At 41.6% G+C, this 19,826-nt stretch overlaps 1 protein-coding gene across 1 annotated transcript in view; it reads left to right on the forward strand.

Annotated features, from left to right (window-relative positions):
* The window catches only part of fam172a (family with sequence similarity 172 member A), a 157,844-nt gene that overhangs the window by 60,026 nt on the left and 77,992 nt on the right, over positions 1-19,826 (forward strand). The window contains exons 7-8 of the mRNA XM_023273696.3: positions 1,814-2,032; positions 13,457-13,576. Of these exons, the coding sequence (XP_023129464.1) occupies positions 1,814-2,032; positions 13,457-13,576 (339 nt within the window). The remainder of the gene's footprint in view (positions 1-1,813; positions 2,033-13,456; positions 13,577-19,826) is intronic.

Raw genomic sequence — 19,826 nt, forward strand, 5'->3', positions numbered from 1 at the left:
CCAGTTGACTTCTTTCTTGAAAATGTTTTGTAAGGTTAAATAACTCTGTATTAAGTTTAACATGACAGATACATATAGTGGAAGGAGAGCCTTGTCTGAATTTAAAAGAGAGTGAGAATAAGACTTATTTTATAATCTGAATAAGTGAGAAAGTGGCATTTTGCCGTAAGTGTCATTTCACCATTGTCAACACACGGCAGGTGCTAAGGGAAAGGGTGTGTGGCAGGTTTGATGTCGATAGGCGCAGGAGGGACACACACACACATGCTGCGTCAACGGAAGACAAGCACATTGTGTTAACACTTATTAAGGAAGAGAAGACGTGCTGGCTTGAGGAGACAGTGTGTGTGATGGCGATTTGCAGAGGAAGCTGAGTGACGCTGCCTCTCTTAACTACCTCTCACATCTCCTAAAGGTCTTTTTGTCAGCACTAATATCTTTCGTACTCCTCAGTGTGTATGTGTCTGTGTGTGTGTGTGTGTGGAAATGTGTATTTGTGTGTTGGAAAAGGCGTACTCCCATAAGTTTGAGTCTTGGATTGTGTGTATGTGTTCACAATGGGGGTTGTGTGTGAAAAGCCCAACCAAAGTGAAACAGGAATCCGTCCATTTCCTGCTTTAGTTTCAGAGTGCTTGGGACAATAAACACAGTTAATTAAAATGGCTTAAAAGTTGAAGAAGCCACTGGGCTACGAAAAAACTTCCTTTTCTCCACAGTTTTCTTCCCTTTTGTCATTCTCTCATTTCATTCACTTTTCCCCTCTGTTTTTCTTTTTCTTTAGTGTTTTCTTTACTTTTCGCCATTTTGTGTTAATCAGATTTTTTTTTTCATGTGATTTCTTTCTTCTTAATTTTCAGGTGACTTTTTTTTTTACTTTTCAAGTGATATACACATAAACGCATGCACATACACACAGATATGTATGCATTTGAAGCTAACTCTTTCGCTGAGTGATGGTAGGATCGATTGGATTTGATATTAAGTGACACATGGCCTTTGGAGTCACTAAATGCTACTCACTGACTGAAACCACCATCGTTCCAATCCCCCAGTTACTTCTGAGGCTTGTCCCTGCAGTGACACTCTCTCCTCTGTCTCCTTCGCTGCCATTTCTTTCAGCCTGGATTTGCATCTTTTCCCCCAGTCATGTCAAAATCTGTGTCTTTTAAGTGTTGTGACAGTTTTTATTTGCTCATAAATATCCACTGCCGAGCTCTTTGAGCCATTACCAGGCCGGGACTGCGCAGAAATATTTCCGAGCTTTAATGTAATAGAGATTATCATGCAGTGTTAAATTTAAATGGATGCATGCTTTACCTAGTAGGCTTGACAAAGTTAATATCAACTGTTTGTCAAAGTTAAAAAAAATAATAATCATGAAGAAAAACAATGTCAGCATTACATTTTTAATGAAGTTCATACATGTATTTCATAGGCATTGTGCAGGAAATGGAGACCAAACAACAAAACTCTAAACATTTCTAAAAAAAAGTAGAGGAACTGAAGGAAAGAAATCTTATAATTATCACTTGATACATATACTTGTATAATTGAAAATTATCTACAGATTGACTACAGACACACTTAAATGTCTGCCTTTTTTTTTACAAATGTACTATAGTTTTAAATTGTTTTACCTTTGAATTTTTCTTTTACATTATTAACCATTTTGTCATAAAAAAGATAGAATAAAAAATAAAAATAAAGCTCTAAATTACTACATATATAGGTGAATCTGTGAATATATTAAATATCAAAAACCCTGATGATGCTGATGTCTAATACACAAACTTATGTCTCTTATCTATTTTAGGAGGGCTACGGTGTGATGGTACTCAACCCCAATGAGAACTACTTGGAAGTGGAAAAGCCAGCAAAGTTCTCTCCCCTGCCTTCTCCTACTGAGCCCTCGGACGAACCTGCTGAGAAGAGGGAGCGCAAGGATGATAAAGAGGGCAAAAAGAAGAGAGAGTTTTATGAGAAATACCGGAACCCACAGAAAGAGACAGAGACCGAACGGATTCCGATACGAGTAAGTTAGAGAGAGAGGGAGGCGAGGAGGGAGGGAGGGAGAGAGGGAGGAGAGATTGAAAAGGAAGACGGGAAGGAAGTGTTTGGACAGCCGGGGCGGGAGGACGGACTGATAGATGTTCATCAAAAACATGCATGATGGGGGAGGTGGACAGAGTGACAGTTCTGGGGTTGTAGGAGGTAGCAGAAGACACATGGGTGAGAAAACGAGAGAGACAAGTTTGGAAGACACAAAAGAGGCAAGAAGGTGCGGAGAGGAAGTGGATGGAAGGTAGCTAGCTAAGGAAGCAAGGGAAGGACATGTTAGGTAACGAGGATGAAAGGAGGATGGAAGGCAGAGGGAGAAAGAGTGGCTCTTGTGTGGTCAGCCTGTGTGTGAAGAGCTTGGCCGTGCTCCAGTCGCCTCTCAGTGAGCAAGTGTTAACCACATGGCTACCTCCCTCTCTCCCTCTTCCTCTCCCTCTTTCCCTCTCTGTTTTTTTCTCTCTCAGATGGTGGGCTGGTCAGTGCAGCTCTGGCCCTTCACTCTTGTTGACCGCTGGGATTATTATCTCCCTTACACACACTCTGGAAACTCACTGCAACATTCTTATCATGCTACACTGACCGTGCACCCCCTAATCATACACACTCACGTGCACGTGCATAAACACACACACAGTTTGAGGCACCTAGCTCAGCCAGTTTACCTAGTTTCGTTGTGACAATAAAACTGGCAAAAGTGAGGAAAAATTACGCTCATAGATGTCTTGTGTGTCACCCGGGCCAACAGAATTAATATTTTGCTGCTTCAGTAGGGTCCAGCTCATTTGTTTCTTATACACATTTCTCATTCAGTAAGATTTGAAAAATTAAGCGCACCTTGACTTTTTCTCAAGGCAGCGTTTCATATTAGATGAATGTCCTCATTGATTATCTGTGTGTTGGTGTGGTTGATGACAGTGGCGTCACGGTAATGGATGGACGTTTGCATGTGTGGGTAGGTGTTTGTACATGTGTGTAAGTGTGTCCGCGTATGTCTATGTGTGAAAGACGTCACTGTCTGGTGTCTGACAAGAGTTAGGGCTGCTGTGGGACTAGCGGGCGGTGTGTGAGCTGTCAACGCAGGCTTTTTTCTTCCCTCACCCCCCCAGCAGTACCTTTATACACACTCTAATAAGGGATAATTAGCTGCAGTGCTATCTTACTCTATCGCACTTCTTTACATGTGCTCTGGTATCCTCATCACACAGCTGATGAACTTGCTTTACAGTATCTGACATGAAGGTTTCGCTAAATGATTCGTCATTTGTAGTAATCATGTCACACACATCTGCATCTGCTGTCAGGTGTGTACTTATTCATTTAAACTATACTTTGTAATGCTTATTGCATTTGAGTTTATGTTATGATTATTACTCCCAGGAATAGTTGTATGTATGCATGCACATTTATGTAAAAATCCGTCTCTTCTTGAGAATTATTCTGAAGGTAAAACTTGAACTCTTCTTGCGTTACATAAGGACCTCGCCTTTGCTCCATTTTTCTTTTTTCTGTACACAAATCTTAGACACCCAGTAGCATTAGCAGTGTGAGATTGTAAGTGCAGTCCCAACCAGGTTTCTCTAACCTACAAAGAAGCATGCAGTATTATTCATATCCTGATATTCGGCTCCGCTTGCTTTCCTCATGCCTGCATAATGTATGCTGGACAGGGTCAGATGCATTAAGACAAGGGCGGTATGGAGCAGTGGTATGTCTTTTTGAAACTGCAGTGTCTCAGAAATATTGTGCAGTTAAACAGTCTTGGCGTTTCACAACTCAACGAGATGAAAGTAAGGACAGTCGACATAATGTATAACTGAAGAAAATACCACCTGACCTCACCCCAGTGCCATGTCAGCTCCCTTTATTCTGTTATTAAACTTTAAGCTACAGTAGCACATTGATAATTGATTTATCACTCTGTGCTGGTGTGGTAGTTGGTGTTAAGGCATTTTAAAACATAGATCAGTGATAATATTTCTTATCTCTATTTTTTTCAAATGTGCAGGCTAATACAAAATTATCCTCATTAACCAGAAAAATCGTGATCATGTAGAGCGTTTAGATTTTCCTGCCAAATACACTTGTCTTTAGATACAAGGATTGCAAAATTCAGGATAAAGATTAATGAGCAGTGAGCAGGTTTGCGCTCTGTTGGTGCCTCTTGAATTTCGGCCTTTGACCCAGAAGTGAGCAGGATGTTAGCATATATGACCTCGCCTTTATCGTCCACGCCTCCTCCTTCACTCCGTTACTCTCCACTGCTCTGCCTCTGTCCCCCCCAGAGTAAGCTGTCACATGTGCACACATGCAAATATGTAAAGGCGCACACGTACTGGCTGACAAAAGCATAAAGGAGGTAAAGAAAGAGCTGATATAGTGTGTATGTGTGTGTGTGTGTGTGTCTTTTTCCTTTAGCTCAGGGTGGGCGGTGAATCAAATCAAACCTCTTTAGGAGGGTTGTTTTCATCTTCTTTTTTTCTAGCAGCACCCACCCAAGACACTCACACTCACCAACCTTTTTTATTCTCTACACCTCGCACTCTAACTCCTGCTGAGTTGCCAGACCACCTGCACACAGGCCATTCAGAAACACACACACACAGATATATGCCTCTACTTCCTCACACAATATCATTAAATCCAGCATCGTACAAAAACACACCATAAGCTTCTACAAATACATGTGTTGCTCTTTATTTATAGCTATGAGACCCATAAACTTAAATGGTGTTTTGTGTTTCTTTTTTTTACTAAATTGACTCACAAAGATTGACACACACTCACAAACACACAGCAGCCCAAAGATAGAGTTGAGTTGATTAATACGCTTCCTTACACACATTAATAAGCTCTTAACTGCTTTTAGGATTCTTACTTTTTAGCCTTGGGTTCATAGTGTGCAACCTCTCAACCTTATCTAATCCCTCTCCTCTCTGCTCCTCCAGATCACACACCACTGGGCCATGTTTAGGGGGATGATGGTAGAAGAGGAAGAAAAAGGGAGAGGACAGAGGGAGGCATGGAGGGATAGAAAGTCTGATCGGAGGGATGCTTATGAGGATAGTGAAGGGGAAGGAGGTGTGGGGTACTTTCTTAGCACTTAGCCATATAGAAGTTTGGGAGTTCACTTTACTCTGAATTTTAGCAGTAATCCAGTTAGCTATTTTCTGTCAGCCAAGCGGAGGAATGGCAGGAACAAAAGGCACATTCATGGGCTTAAGAAGCTTCCAAAGAGTTCACCCAAGGCTGGCTGGCTGGGATTAGGCCAGCAGGCCCTGGAAAGAAGAAGGGGGAAAAAAGAGCAAAGAGGACAAAAAACAGAGCTTCGCCTTTCTTTAAGCACCACTTATTTTTATAAATGACTGGAATACTTTTCTCTCTTTCTTTCTTCGTTTTTTATGTTTCTCCTTTCAACATTGTACGTTTCTTAAATGTTCAGAGAGGGAGAGATAGACAGAGAGGCCCTCACTCCAATAGCATTTTGAAGTAGCAGATTGAGGCTATTCCTTCTGTTCTTTTCCTCCCGCTATATTCAGCTTCAGTGCAACTTCAAGAATGAGAGATCTGTATGACTGAGACTGGAGAACGTTAAATACTTCCTCTATGACATATTCCTGCTTTTCTCTACAATTTTTCATTCGGCATAGCCGTACCACAATGGAGGAGAAATATTGCAGCTCTTTAGTGTGCTAGTGTTTCAGGTGTAGGCATGTTAAAACATTTTCACCCTTCACTCTCTGGTCTGTGTAATATTAATATAAGTATAATTTGCATATTGTTTTTGGTTGGGGGAGGGGGACTGTCTTGCACTTTATATCTTTATTGGTCTTCAGAGACAAGACTCTTCTGAGGATTGCTTTCTCCAGTTTCTTGGTGACGGATGTGACAGAGTGTGTCTTGTACTGTCTCATACTGGTCTATTTTGGATGGTATATATTGTGTGTCCTTAAAAACGGAGCATCAGCTCTTTAGGTCCTGCCTCTCCCATTATTCCCAGCTGCAGCTGTCCATAGGGGCCAGCTGAGATCATTGTCCTTGTCTGTGTTTAGCAGATGATGTTTGTTTCCCCATGTTCACACTGTACTACAAATTGACCTGAGGATTCACTAACGTACATGTATTCACATCTACACACACACCAAACTTGATTATAAACATTAAGACAGGAACACACACACACACACGCTTGTAGTCGACATGGCACTACATTGTTTCTCTGTGGGACTGGATTTTTGCTCTTTGTCACCTTCACCCATTTGCCCCAATCTGTGGCCCACTAGCAATTATACAGACAGAGTTTATTTGACCTTTGATCTGCGGTCTTGCCAAGATGTGAGGCTCAGCATTTCCAAGGACAGGTAGGGACTTGATTAACCTCTGAACTTGGTCAGAGGAGAGGTCAATGACCAGGGCTAGAGTGCAGCTCACTAGCGTACTGCAGAGAACAAATTGACTAGATGCCGTTTTTGTATTTCAGTGTGTGGTATTGAAAAATCTTTGACCTGTGTGCACATTTATCTGTTTTTACACTGTTTTACTGTTTAGTCTTCATGTTTAAGAACACAGTACAAGTACACCTTGGTGTGAGGTGTGTTTGAACTGCAAGTTTATCTTATATAAAAATTCAGTGTGTAAGTGAGAGCATTTGGCTTCTGAAAGATTTAAAGGAGAGAAAGTCTGTTAGATTTTGTGCTTGTTAGTGTGCGTGAACATTTTCTGAGTATGTGTAATGTGTACTACATAACATCTGTACATGCACACACACCTGTGTGTTTGTGTGTTTGCTCAAGGCAGAACCAGTGTAGCTGGTCTCACATCCCTGCTCCCAATCTTCTAGTCAGGTCAACCATCAAACACATCCATCCTGCCCTCCCTCACACCTCCCCACCCACTGAGCTCCCTGTCTCTTTTTCTCTCTGCACACAACCCTGTTGTGGATACAGGCTGACCCGAATAAAGACATACACAGACACACACACAGGTACACACACGCACAGCACCTCAGGGTCATCCTGGAACAAACACAGCCTTGTCTGCCTGCCCGCTCTCCTTTGCCTTATGTCAATTAATGACTCGCAGTAATTTCACCTGACAATCCGGTCAGCAGCGCGAGGCTAGCCGAGATGTCACAGCGATGACCTTTCTGGCCCACAGACGCTCTTTTCTAATAAAGAATCTCACAAACCCACAGCAACTTCCTTTGTACTTTGTTAATGAGTTATTGATTTGAAACAATGCCCTGGCAAATATTGTCAGAGCAGACTGACCCTGCCAAGGTCATGCTATTTTATTGTATACAGTCTGTGCACGCTAATCTGCACATGGGACGACATGTACGCTGTAGTTTTGCTCCTTCCCCTCTCTCTCTCTCTCCCTCTCTTTTACTGTCACTCACTCACTCACTCACTCACTCACTCACTCACTCACTCACTCACTCACTCACTCACTCACTCACTCACTCACTCACTCACTCACTCTCTAACACTGTATACCCCCTCATTGCAAAGCCAAATAACATACCTACACATACATCTCTCTCTCACCACACACACAGACACAAACGCACACACACCTAGTTTCCTCCCTCTTGGTAGTCTTGCACACGTTTTTCACCTCATTTTCCCTTTTCTCTGTCTCTTTCTCACATCATTATATTCCCAACTCTCCATAGGTACTATACCTGCTAATTACCCACAATGCCACAGTCATTATTTTCCCATCTCTGCCGCTAATTTGCTCCATACCTTCCTTTCCCCTACTCTAGCGGACCCATCAGCTCCCAGACAGCTTCCAGCTCGCCTCAGCTCTCTGTCTGCCTTTAAAGCGAGTAAAGAATGAAACAGATATGGGAGGGGAAGGGAAAAAAGAGAAAGGGATGGCAAAGGACGACACGTCCCAGACATTGATTAGAATGCAATTGCAAACAGGTGTCGTCGAGGTCCACTTTTTAATTGTGTGCAGAGAGACATGTACGCAACCACGCACATGTACACACAAACATAAACTAACTCATTCTAATCACCTCTTTGCTAATACCAAACATGTAATTACCTACATTGCTTACTTAATATTTAATCATTAGGCCAAATGAAAACAATCCTGTTCTGTGCTGAGCTGGACATATTAAAGACCATAATGACTGGGGCTGCATTTACTCAGTGTGTGGCCTGAGAGCACGAGGGGACTGAGAGATTGAGAGATCGGTCAGCCAGTCTTTTGTGTGTGAGAGAAAGTGAGTGAGTCAGAAAGAGAGAGCAAGAGAGCTCCTGTGTAATTTGAGTAATTTGTTTCTGCCTCTTCCTTTGTAGAAAGAAACTCTGGGACAATATTGTTGCGTGATGTGTGTTTCTATTACTTTTGATTTCTACTTCAGCTCTCACTCTAACACCTTGAAATACCTATTGACATTTTTGCAAGATTGGAAGCAGCACTGCCCAAGCAAAAGAGTCCAAACCCAATAAAGTTGTTTAGGGATCCCGTGACACTGTCCTGACACTTCTGGCTCCTACTGAAAGGTTTCTTAGTGTAAAAAGTATAATGGCTCTTATCCACTAGATTCCTTCCGGTCTACGCTGCACAGCATCTCCCAACTAGAAATTCCGGCTTCCACAGACATTTTCTGAAGTCCTCTGTCTTGGAGAGGAGGAGCAGGAGGGAGGAGCAGGGAGGTCTGCAGTGGTTGTTTGTCAGAGTGTGTTGATGTTGTTAGATTCATTGTTTCCTGTGTTGGTCAGACACTGGGTTTGTGTTGGCATTGGGGCTGTTATTCTGGCTGCAGTGCACTCCTTTCCTCTGCTCTCCTCTCCCTGCTTCTCATTACAGTGAATAAACACAGGGCAAGTATTGGACCGGACAAGTTTTGAAGAAACAAGAGAGTGTGTGTGCGAGTTTTGATCTGTGTGCATGTAGTGGAGCATGCCTGTTTGTGTGTGTATCCTTGGGTGCAAGCAATTAGGTGTGGCTTTTGACTGGAGTGTAAGTTTTTATTGTCGAAGTAATGGAAACAGCAAAATTGAACAAATTCTTGAAAGTAGACTGATGGAAGACACACATTCAACAAAGGACTAACAGTTGGAACCACTTATGGACTGAAAGTGGAGTAGATACTCATGCACAATGCTGTGTAGTAGGTTGTGCAGCAGTTGTAATGTTGATGTAATGTATAACACAAAGTCAGAGTTGTGTAGATTGGGTAGCAGGAACTTTGCCCACACTGCATTTTGGTAATCTGACCTACTCAGCCATTAGTGTTATGTAAATATGTAATGTAATATATAGTGTATGAATTCACCCCAGGAAATTTTGTTCTTTTATTGCTTTTCAACATTTATTATTGGTTAATAATTTGTGGCTTTTTTGACAAGAACTTACCACAAAATGACTCTTTCATGTCTAAGTGAACACATACTTCTACAAAAGGATTTGTTAAAAATCTAAAATGTGAAATACGTGATTGATAAGTGAGCCTCAGCAGCTAGATCTCGATCAGCCTTGCACATGTGGACACTGCAATGTTACTCAATCTCCATTGCATAACTGCTCAAGCTCTGTCAGGTTGCAAAGGTATCATGAGTGAACAGTGCACTCAAGTCCAGCCACAAAGTCCCTGTACTTTGCTGCTTTCATTTTACCCTCTAAGTCTACTTTCCAGAGGCTGCTGCCAAGAAGATTCTCCACATCATGATGCTGCCACCACCATGCTTTACAGTGGGGATGCTGTGTTGGTGATGATGTGCAGTGTTTGGTATTCACCAAGCATAATGTGTACTCTTGATGGTATAAAAGCTTAATTTTGGTCTCATCAGTCCAACGAAGTCTCTTCCAATTGACTTCAAAGTCTCCCACATCCCTTCTGGTGCACTCTAGTTGAGATTAATATGAGTTTTTTTCAGCAGTCACTTTCTCTTTGCCATTCTCCCATGAAGCTTTGACTGGTGAAAAACAGGCAACAGTTGTATGTACAGTCTCTCCCATCTCAGCCACTGAAGTTTGGCACTTCTTTAGAGGAGTCATAGCTGTCTTGGTTGCCTCCCTCACCAGTCTCTCTCTTGCATGGTCACTCAGGACACAGGGTAGCCTGCTCTAGGCAGATATAAGCGTGTGCCATTTTCCTTCCCATTCTTGATGATAGATTTAACTGTAAATACTCCAAAGGATATCCGGTGACTTGAACATTCTCTTGTATTCTTCCCTTCACTTGTGCTTTTCAATAACCTTTTTCATTGAGTTGCTTGGAGTTTTCTTTTTGTCTTCATGATGTAACTATAGCCAGGCGTACTGATTCACCAGTCTGGTGTCTTTATACTGCAGTCACTTGAGAGGCATTCACTGCGCTCAGATCATCTCCATTTCACTAACTGTGTGAAGACCAATTGGCTGCATCTGTGTTGTATTAAATGAGTTGCTTTAAATGAGGTGAATACTTACATAGTCACTTATTTTTGCATTCTCAAAGACTTAGTTTGCAGCATCCTTTACTGTATTGACTAAACTACCCAGTGAGTTCACTAAGTCGCTTTAGTCGAAAGCTGTGTGATGAACATACGTTAAGAAAATTATATTGCACCTTAGTTCCGTTTACATACATGTAGTTGTCTGTGCCTGTGCATGTTTCTTTGTGCTGTGACATGTTCATGAATTCCAAGTTCACAGCTGAAAGAACCTGTCAAACTCTTTCCATAGAATGCTGTCTAGGTTCACACAGATATACTGTATGTATGATGTATATGACTCGGTTTTCTCTTTCTTTCCCTCTCTCTCTCTTTCCATCTCTCCCCCTCTCTTTCTATCACTGCCATTTTTATTTCTTTTTGATAATTGTAAGCTGTCAGCATCTGGAGACTGTTTGGTCCTGGGACTGTCTCAGGTGCATATTTGTATTATATGTTCTCTGAGGGGACACTGTGGATCCCTGTATATTCAGTAAACACATACACAAACAGTGCACACCCTCAAATGTCCCTTGACAGTCATGGCTGAAGGATGTTGGCAACAGGTGTGCAGTTGGGATGCTATTCTGACGGTGCTGGCAGGTGCACACACACACACACACACACGTACACACACACACACACACACACACACACACACCGCGACACATGAACAAATACCAAAGACAGTGCGGGGAAACTCTGGAAAATAAATAAATAAATAAACTAAGACACTGTGTGAGAGCTTGTGACAGGAAGCCAGTCTCGCAAGGCGGTGTGCTCCACTGCAGCAAATTAACCCCAGAAAATAATTGCAACAATATGCAAATGCTGTTTAGATAATTCACTACACTGCCATGCCAGGTAGTCAGTCACGCTGTTGCCTGCTGCTGAGGATATTGGTGTGTGTTAGTGTGTGTGTGTGTGTGTGTGTGTGAGGTTGGATGATGGAATCAGGAGCATACCACCACACCTTGCATCCATGAAGACATTAACCTTGCAATGTTTTTGTTTAATTACTTAATTATTATTATTGTTAATAGTATATAAACAAGTGAACCATTCATCTCATATTCACATGTACTAAAAAGTAATATGTTGTCAGTTATCACTCATCTGCCACATTCTGTCTATTATCAGCTACTTGGACTTATTTATGAAGTAAATGTCACAAATATATAGAAGTGTTACGTACAATACCAAAACCTTGCCTGATGTCTCCTTGTCAGATGTTGTCACTTAAGGATAGGTGGAGAAGTGGGCAAAACAAGAGACAGGGGGAGTGTAAAGAAGAACAGGTGGCATCAGTGGAGGAGAAAAGAAAGAATGAGAAAGAGAGGCAGGCTAATGAAATGGGCTTTGCAGATGAAGGGTTACATGGTGGTGGAGAAAGGAGGGAGACTTCAAAGGACTTTGATGTCACAGCCTTTCAGACAGACAACTCTGCTTTAGCCAGCCACTCGGCACATGCCGGATACCACATACACACACACGCAAATGCACTGCACTGATGGCAGAAGGGCAGGGCAGAGCGAAGTTGCCTGCTCTTGCATCACACTCTGTGAATGGAGGTTGGTGCTGACACTACAACCCCCTCATGCTAATCTAGCGCAAACACAAACACTCTGACAGGTTAATTTACCTCCAGACAAACACAGCAACAAAAACACACATCAGCGCATCATCAAATAGTACAAGCGCACACAGACTTGTACACACAGATGCATGCAAGTGAAAACAGCGCATCACAAGCTGGCTTGCTTAGTCTTAAAAGTAAAGTTTAAATCATATTTTCTCTGACGTGTCTGTGTGTGTGTTTTACACTTTTCCTCAATTACCACCTTTAAGAGAGGGAATGATAAAGTAATTATCCTTCTGTGATAATATTCTGTGAAGCTAACAGGACAGTCTCTAGACAGACACCTTCGCTGTCCTTTACCTTATATTGCTAATTATTTGTTTTGAGTCACAATGAACAGTTTGACACTCAATTAACAGATGAGGTTCCATTCTCTGTGGGCCATTTGTTTGTTTATTTTGAGATATAATTTTTCTATGCATACGAATGCTAATTAAGAGAAATGTGTATGCTTGCATGTGTGTGTAAATGGCGTGTTTGCAACCAGTATGGTAACAATATGGTGAGGTGTTGAGGTGTAGGATACAGGTGTTTCTAGTCAGCAAGGCACCGTGTGGAGTGTAACCTCCTCTGGGAATGTATTGTTGATTTCTATTGTGAACCAGACAGTTTGATGGGAAATCAAAGTCTAAAATCAATGTCACAAGTTCATTAACGGTTGCCCTTTTCTCGCCTATACTTTTACTATTGTTCTTTCCAGCCTTGGATAAGCACTTACATCTCAGGTTAATTAAACATGTCTTCTTTTTACGTGTTCCTGCACAGCTGTGTGTACAACTGTATACATGCAGATGGAGAGAACATAGGTGTATTCATTTGTGATTGTGATACTGTGGCTGAATGAGTGTGTTTTGTATATGCATGTGTATGTCTCCTCTCTGTTGTTTTTTTCCTTTGACCTTCCCCTAGTGTCTTCCCATTATGCCTCTACTGGTGTTTAGATGGCCCATCGATTCAGCAACGGGGTACAAATTAAGATTTAAATGTTACGTCATCCTGCCTATTGAGTTTTACATTTAGAGCATTTGCAATATGCAAGACTTATTGATCTGCTGAAGTGTGGCTCTTTGTAGAAATCACCTCAGGCTACCACCACTTTTTTGTATTTCTCTCTTTTTGGCTGGCCCTAGGGTGCAGGTTTTGATGCTGCAGCATTAAAGCATCAATAGAGTTATTAAACTCTATTGATGCTTCACTCTCATTGGCTGGACACATCTTAAATGTTTTGTAGCTGCACAACTGAGTATGTCGGCAGCCTTCAAGCATGTAGGATTTCTTTGAGTCTTCTTTGTTATGGATATGACATTAGAGTTTATTTTTTGTGTTGCAGGAAAACGGCTCCTCTGAGGAACACGTGCAGTACGTGTGGGACCACTTTGTGTCCAAAGCCGCAGCCAAAAATGTCTTCATCGTGGCCCACAGCTATGGAGGGCTGTCATTCGTTGAGCTGGTGAGTGTTTTAGTTTTCCGCTAGCCTTTCCTACCTCCCACCAGTATAAAGAGGCTTTGAGACACACAATACACTCTTGTCAGAGTGGTCACTATCATACATGTTGAAAAATCTGCATTTTCTAACTCATATGCAAACAAGAACTCCAGGTTGCAACAGAACACCTATGTATGCACACAGGCACATTAGGATGTAGAAGAACAACATATTCTCAAACACACACACATAAATAGAAACATGAGGAGCAGTACTAGCATGGGCCACCTCAGGAATACAGACAACAGAGTGATAGTGTGTGAAACATCGTGGAACGATTAAAAATAAAATGCATTTGCTTTCTTTGAGAAAGTGCTGCCTCTGTAAACAATCTGGTTCATCCTTGTCCTTGGGCACTATGTGCCTCCTCTGCACATCAAGAACAACAGGAAAAGAGGGGAAAGAAGAGGATTGGTTAAAAAATGAAGGAATGGCAGTACAACAGTGTTGCTGTTGAACCGGATTTGCTGCAGAGCATGCAGATCTCTCAGCCTTAAGAGAGACGGTGGATAGGTCGAAAGATGGTGGGAGGGAAGTGGACTTGACAGAATTAATGGTGCACTGGGGAGGGTGAAAATAAAAGTTTGGCCAGCTTGTTGGCTTTATAACCCTACCCTTCAGCTAAATGGGCCTACAGTGTGTCTTTTGTGGGTTATATGAAGGCCTCTGAGGTTAATGTTTTATTTTCTAGTCTTTGGTTTGCTGTGATGTCTTGTGGGAGTGTGCATCACATATTGATCATCTCCAACTCTTCTCGTAGAGTTTTAATAAGAGTTACCTACTGTAATAATAGTGCTTATGTCTGCAGATAGCCATTGCCATTGTGGTGACTTATCCTTACCAGGACAGTATAGTATTTAAGAGATATAGCAGGTAGTGGGCATGTTTATGTTTGCACCCTGCTACCTTCATACTTGCCACTTGATTTATCATACAATCAAATGTAATAGTTATATACAAGGCAGTGGAAAGCTATGTACTGTGTTGATAATGTGCTTCAGTAGTGTTAAAATCTCACTGTGGCTTTGTGTTGTTCTTTTTTTGTTTGTTTGTTGGTTTGTTTTTATTGTATAGTGTAATTTAATAGAATGTTTTAATCTGAAGATCATGATACCCATAACCGTACTGTTTGCTGAGCGCACAAAGAACTTGATTACACATGATATAATGCGAAAAAGAAAAAAAACCCTCTTGTTTTCTGAAATCTCAGCAATCCCAATCTGCAGCTTGCTTCGCTCAGTGCCAGACCTACTGTTAGTCTACTATGTTAGTTGCAATAGCATCATAGCATTTTAAATACTGTAACCGTGAAGGAATGCGCTGCAGTAAGCTCTGCTACCCAATACATTGTGTAGGTTTGTTTGCAAGCCTCTCTATGATCAGAGACCTGGGCTACATTGTAAGTCTGCTAGTTTCTTGATGTGGAGGGCCTCTATCTACATTCCATATTATTTAGGACATATCTCACCTCTTTTCTTGGGAAGGTAAGAAGGAAGGAGGGGGCACAATGAGGATGCAGCTAGTGAGGGATTAAAGGTGGGCACTTGTCCCACTGGTGTTTTCAGGGGTATTTTATTTTCCTTCTTTTTCTTTCACCTATTTTTTTTGTTTTGTATTTTGTAATTTTAATTTGGCTGCTAAATATTCATGCAGTGTTTTGTCCGTGACAGCTTCACAATCTCCTGGGCTTTCTCACTGTGTGACGAAGACTAGCTATTCTCTCTATTTGTATCTTTCTGTCTCTCTGTGTTTCCTTCAGTCAGACTCTCTCTCTTGCTTTCTCTCTCTCTCTCTCCTCTCTGTAAAGGCCTCGGTGAGGTTCTTACTGCTTTCTTTTATGTGATGTCCTCATCATGTGAAAACCCTCTTACAAACGCGCATACAGTATGTGCATATATAAATGCATAGCTCATAACAGATGCAATATGGGTAAAATAAAATCAAAACAGAGACTTGAAAGATCCCTGTGTTCGCTTTTGGTGACAGGGTGTTCAAATGTGTCCTTGTCAGGTTTCCCTTGAGGCCATACCAGCTTCTGTTGACTATCAGTGTCAAAACTCCTTCATCTCTTCCAGCCTGACACTAATACAAACACATTTACACATTTATGGATTTTATTGACTTTCCTCAATTTCCCACCTATGTCTATCAAAAACTTAGTGGAAAGAGAGAAGTCTCTAGATGTGGTTAAGTCAGTTGTGCCAATTCTGCACAAAATCTTTAGTTTTTTCTGCCTTTTTGCACTCTAGGTTTTAGGAACATTATATATATATACAGTATTGTAATATAGGCTGTTTGGATATTTTCTAAATGCACACAAACTTATAGACACATACTTTACAGGAAGAACATCTAAAATTACACATGGGATTTAAAGCAGCCACTTTGCATTTCTTTCTTGTTATTGCTGTATTTATGCAATCCTTAGCCATAAGCATGCACATGCGGAGATACATAAAACCACACACACATTCATACACGTGCACACACTCTACTTAATTGAGGAGAAAGTGGTCCAGTGGGATGGGATGGGAGGTGTGTGTGTGTGCATGAGCTGGCGAGTGCAGAGTGGAGCCTTGCGGGATGAACCATTTGACACATTGAGAAGACCCAGAGAAAACAAGCTGTCTGTGGGTTAATTACTACTCCCCTTTGCAGTTAATAAATACATTTCTGATCAAGCACATCAAAAAGGCCCGCCATTAATTTTTCCTGCTCGCTCCCCTTGCTGCGGAGTATGTTAGCCCCTGTTTAGAGCACTCAAGTGTTTCAATGCAATTTGATTCTTTTAAAACACTTCACAGTGTGTACTGACTAATTATAGATACATCAAAGAGTAACTAACTGCCTTTGAATGAGAGCGCAAGAGAGAAAGAGAGGCTTATGCTGCAGGGGGATGCTGTTCGCTCTTTCACCACTTCACCCCCACCCTTTTCACCCTTTGCCACTGTATATCATTTTTAAGCGATCACAGAATCCATCCATCCATCTCTGTTCCATGTTCTTCTTTCCTCTATCTCTCTCTAGTCTCCTCTGACATCTGCTTTCATGCTTGGCCAGCCCGTTCCTACTTGCTCCTTCTTCTGGTCTCTCTCAACTGTAAAGTTTTAAAGGAACATGGATCATGTTCCCTCAATTGTCCTACTTTGTTTTTAACCTAATATTCCTATGGCCCTTTCAAAGTGTAAGGAGTTTCCACCCAGCTGTGGACTAGCTTTCTCTCAGTGTTTCTCCATCACATGTACAAAACACTCGCATGCATTAAAAGGCGGTGCTTGTTTAGGTTCCAGGTTCACATTATCCTTTCTTCACCTAAGGACAAAATCTCACAACAAACCAGAGAGAGAGGAGGGGACCAAGGGGATCGAGCCATAAAGAATGGGGGGCCAAATCCATCTCTCCCTCTGCTCAGCTAGTCTTTTCATCTTTCTTCATTGCCAGGAGTTAGGGGGGTGGACATATAAGTGTAAGCAGTGGTGGTTGTGTTGAGGAAGGGTTGTCTAACCCGCACTAACCTCCCCGCTCACAGAGTGAAAAAGGAGCACTCTTATTGGATAGGACAGGGCAGCATTATATAAGGTCTTATGTAAGAATGCATCTGTCTCCCAGTACACAAATGTGTGGGTGCCAACCAGACAACCAGCCAGCCGCCACAACAGCCCCTCAAAAACATGGTTGCAGATTTTAAGTGCCCTCTGTGAGCACACCACATACATACAGTACATGCTTGCAGAATATCTTTCTGTACACTTTCTGTATAGTGCCATCTGCTTCAATCTGTAATGAATATACCTCGTCTTCTCTCTACCATCTTTGGTTTTATGTGTGTGTATAGTGTATGTGTGATGTGGCAAGGTGTCAGATGTGGGAAGAGATACTGGTGAGTCGGATAGATATGGAGGTTTTCTTCAGTCCTTGTGGACTTCATTTATATGCCATTGTGTGCACTATGTGCACTTAATCACATTTACAAGTTGAAGTACAAGTGATAAAAGTAGTTGTACTTGTATTGTCTGTGTCTCGTTAAGATTTCCTATTTATTAACCACATAGAGTTTTCCAAACAAGCTCATTGTGATTTCCCTGTGCATTGCAGCTGTTTTGTTTTTGCTTTGTTTGCATAGTCAGTCATCAGGGTTCTCACTTCTCTTCTGTTATCTTTATTACTATATGTACTGAGCCCTTTCAGCACAAAATGTGGCATCCCAAAATCCACTCTGCATTATGTCCTGTTTCCTGTCCTCATTTCCTTCATCCTCCTAATTTCCTCTCTCCCACTTGTGGTGACCCTCAGGCCAGGGTTACTGCCAACTATGCCCCCTGTGCAGGACTCTGGGTCTGGCAGTGGTCTGTATAGCTCCATGACTGGCATGGTAACAGCCCAGTGAACACATGGCGCTGGGCAAACATTACTGTTTCCAATTTTCACTCACTTTACAGCATGTCTCTGTAAAATCACAGAGATGTACATACAGTGGTATCCAAATTTCTGAGATCACTTGTAAAGATACTTGTATATTACATTAGTTTTGAATTATTACAAATGATAGATGACAGTATCAGCTTCACAATGATTGAAAAGCCGAATCTCATATAGATTACATACATGAATTTCAGAATCTTAGTATTTGTTACACCTCCTTTTTGCTTTGATGACAGCATGCACTTCAGCTTGTGGACTTTTTTGCAAAAATCATACCTATATTGTTTCAGCTTCATATGGCAATCTTCCAAAGACATTTTTTGCAATGTCAGGATTGTTTGAGATTTTCAGTCTTGTGCCCCATAAATGTCTCTGAAGAATGGAGTCCTACCTTTCCTTGTTCAGGGTGGAGCTGTTTCGGGCCAGGTAGTCAACATGGTAAAACACCACCCATACAAGATGTTTTATTGGGGCTCTATATACTGTGTACCATTCTCTCTCCTGGCCAACTCCTTACATACATTGGTATCTTAGCCCATCAACTGCCTTTGGCCTGGTTTCCCCTTCTGAGAAGTGGTTTAGATTACTTCAATGCTACTTGTCCTCTGAGAGCACTACTAGACAGCCTTCTTTTGAAAGTACTTTTGCTGATTGCAGTCCTATGTTCTTTATTTAGCAAATTGTATGTCTGTGATGAAGCTGCTTTTCCATCTGTCAGTAAACAAAACTTGACGTCTTTTTATCGTGTGGTCACTTTTGGGCTGCCTTGAAAACAACTGATGCAGTTTATGCAAATTATTTTATGCAGGGCTCAGACAGCAGGACTTTGAGGCCGATTTACCTCTATTTCACCCATGCTGATAATCAGAGGAAAAATCTTATCTGGGATCTTGGTCTGAACTGATGTTCAGCCCAGATTATTTGGTGATATGAGGGGTTTATAGATGCAGTCTTAACCCTCTCAAACTTCTTTTTAGATTTGTAGGGGCAGCATCGATAATATTAAACATGTTTGGTATTTAGAAGTTAAAACCAGGATGGTTATGATTATCACGGAAACACATTCAGCAGCACACACTATTGCCAGTTAGTGCTAAATATTCCAGCCCTTGAGGCTAATGTTAGCTCGAGATATTAAAACTGATAGTTAAAATCCCACCTACAGTTCTCGCTGAAGAAATCACAACCTGTATTGACTGCATTTTCCCAACCATTTACTCATCCAGACTCATTTTTCCCTCTGCTTTTGTTTTTTGTTGTTCTCACAGTAATATGTCATTAGTGTTACATCAAGCTGTGCACCATAGTCTCCATTTTGTTTATATCTGTTTCACCATGAGAGTACGTGAGGCGGCACACTGCTCCCTGACTGCTCTCTCTGGCATGATGATCGTAATAATATTCTCTAGTGTGTCATTTATCATTATTTTCCAGTCTTGTAGTGTGTGCATGTCTGAGATTAAAACAAAAACCTGTGAAGATTCTCCTCGTGTATGATGCAACCCGATTTTGAAACTCCTTTAGTCTGAGCCTGGCATTTGAGCACGATGCACTGCCCACTTGGAAACTCTACTCATGATGTAATGATGACAGTTTGGCCTTTGCCACATTAAGTTAGTTCTGTTGCCATGTTTCTCACGTTTACAGCGCTACTGTATAGGCAATGTTCAGTTGGAAAATTGAGGCACAACCATATTTATATTGGATGAAAAATGGCTCTAAATTAATTTGTTCAAACAAGCCTCTGATTAGCAGATTAAATCCAACTCAGTGTCATCTGAATGTGTGCTTC

This window comes from Amphiprion ocellaris, chromosome 6 (genome assembly GCF_022539595.1).
Source record: "Amphiprion ocellaris isolate individual 3 ecotype Okinawa chromosome 6, ASM2253959v1, whole genome shotgun sequence".
In the NCBI taxonomy this organism is placed as follows: domain Eukaryota; kingdom Metazoa; phylum Chordata; class Actinopteri; family Pomacentridae; genus Amphiprion; species Amphiprion ocellaris.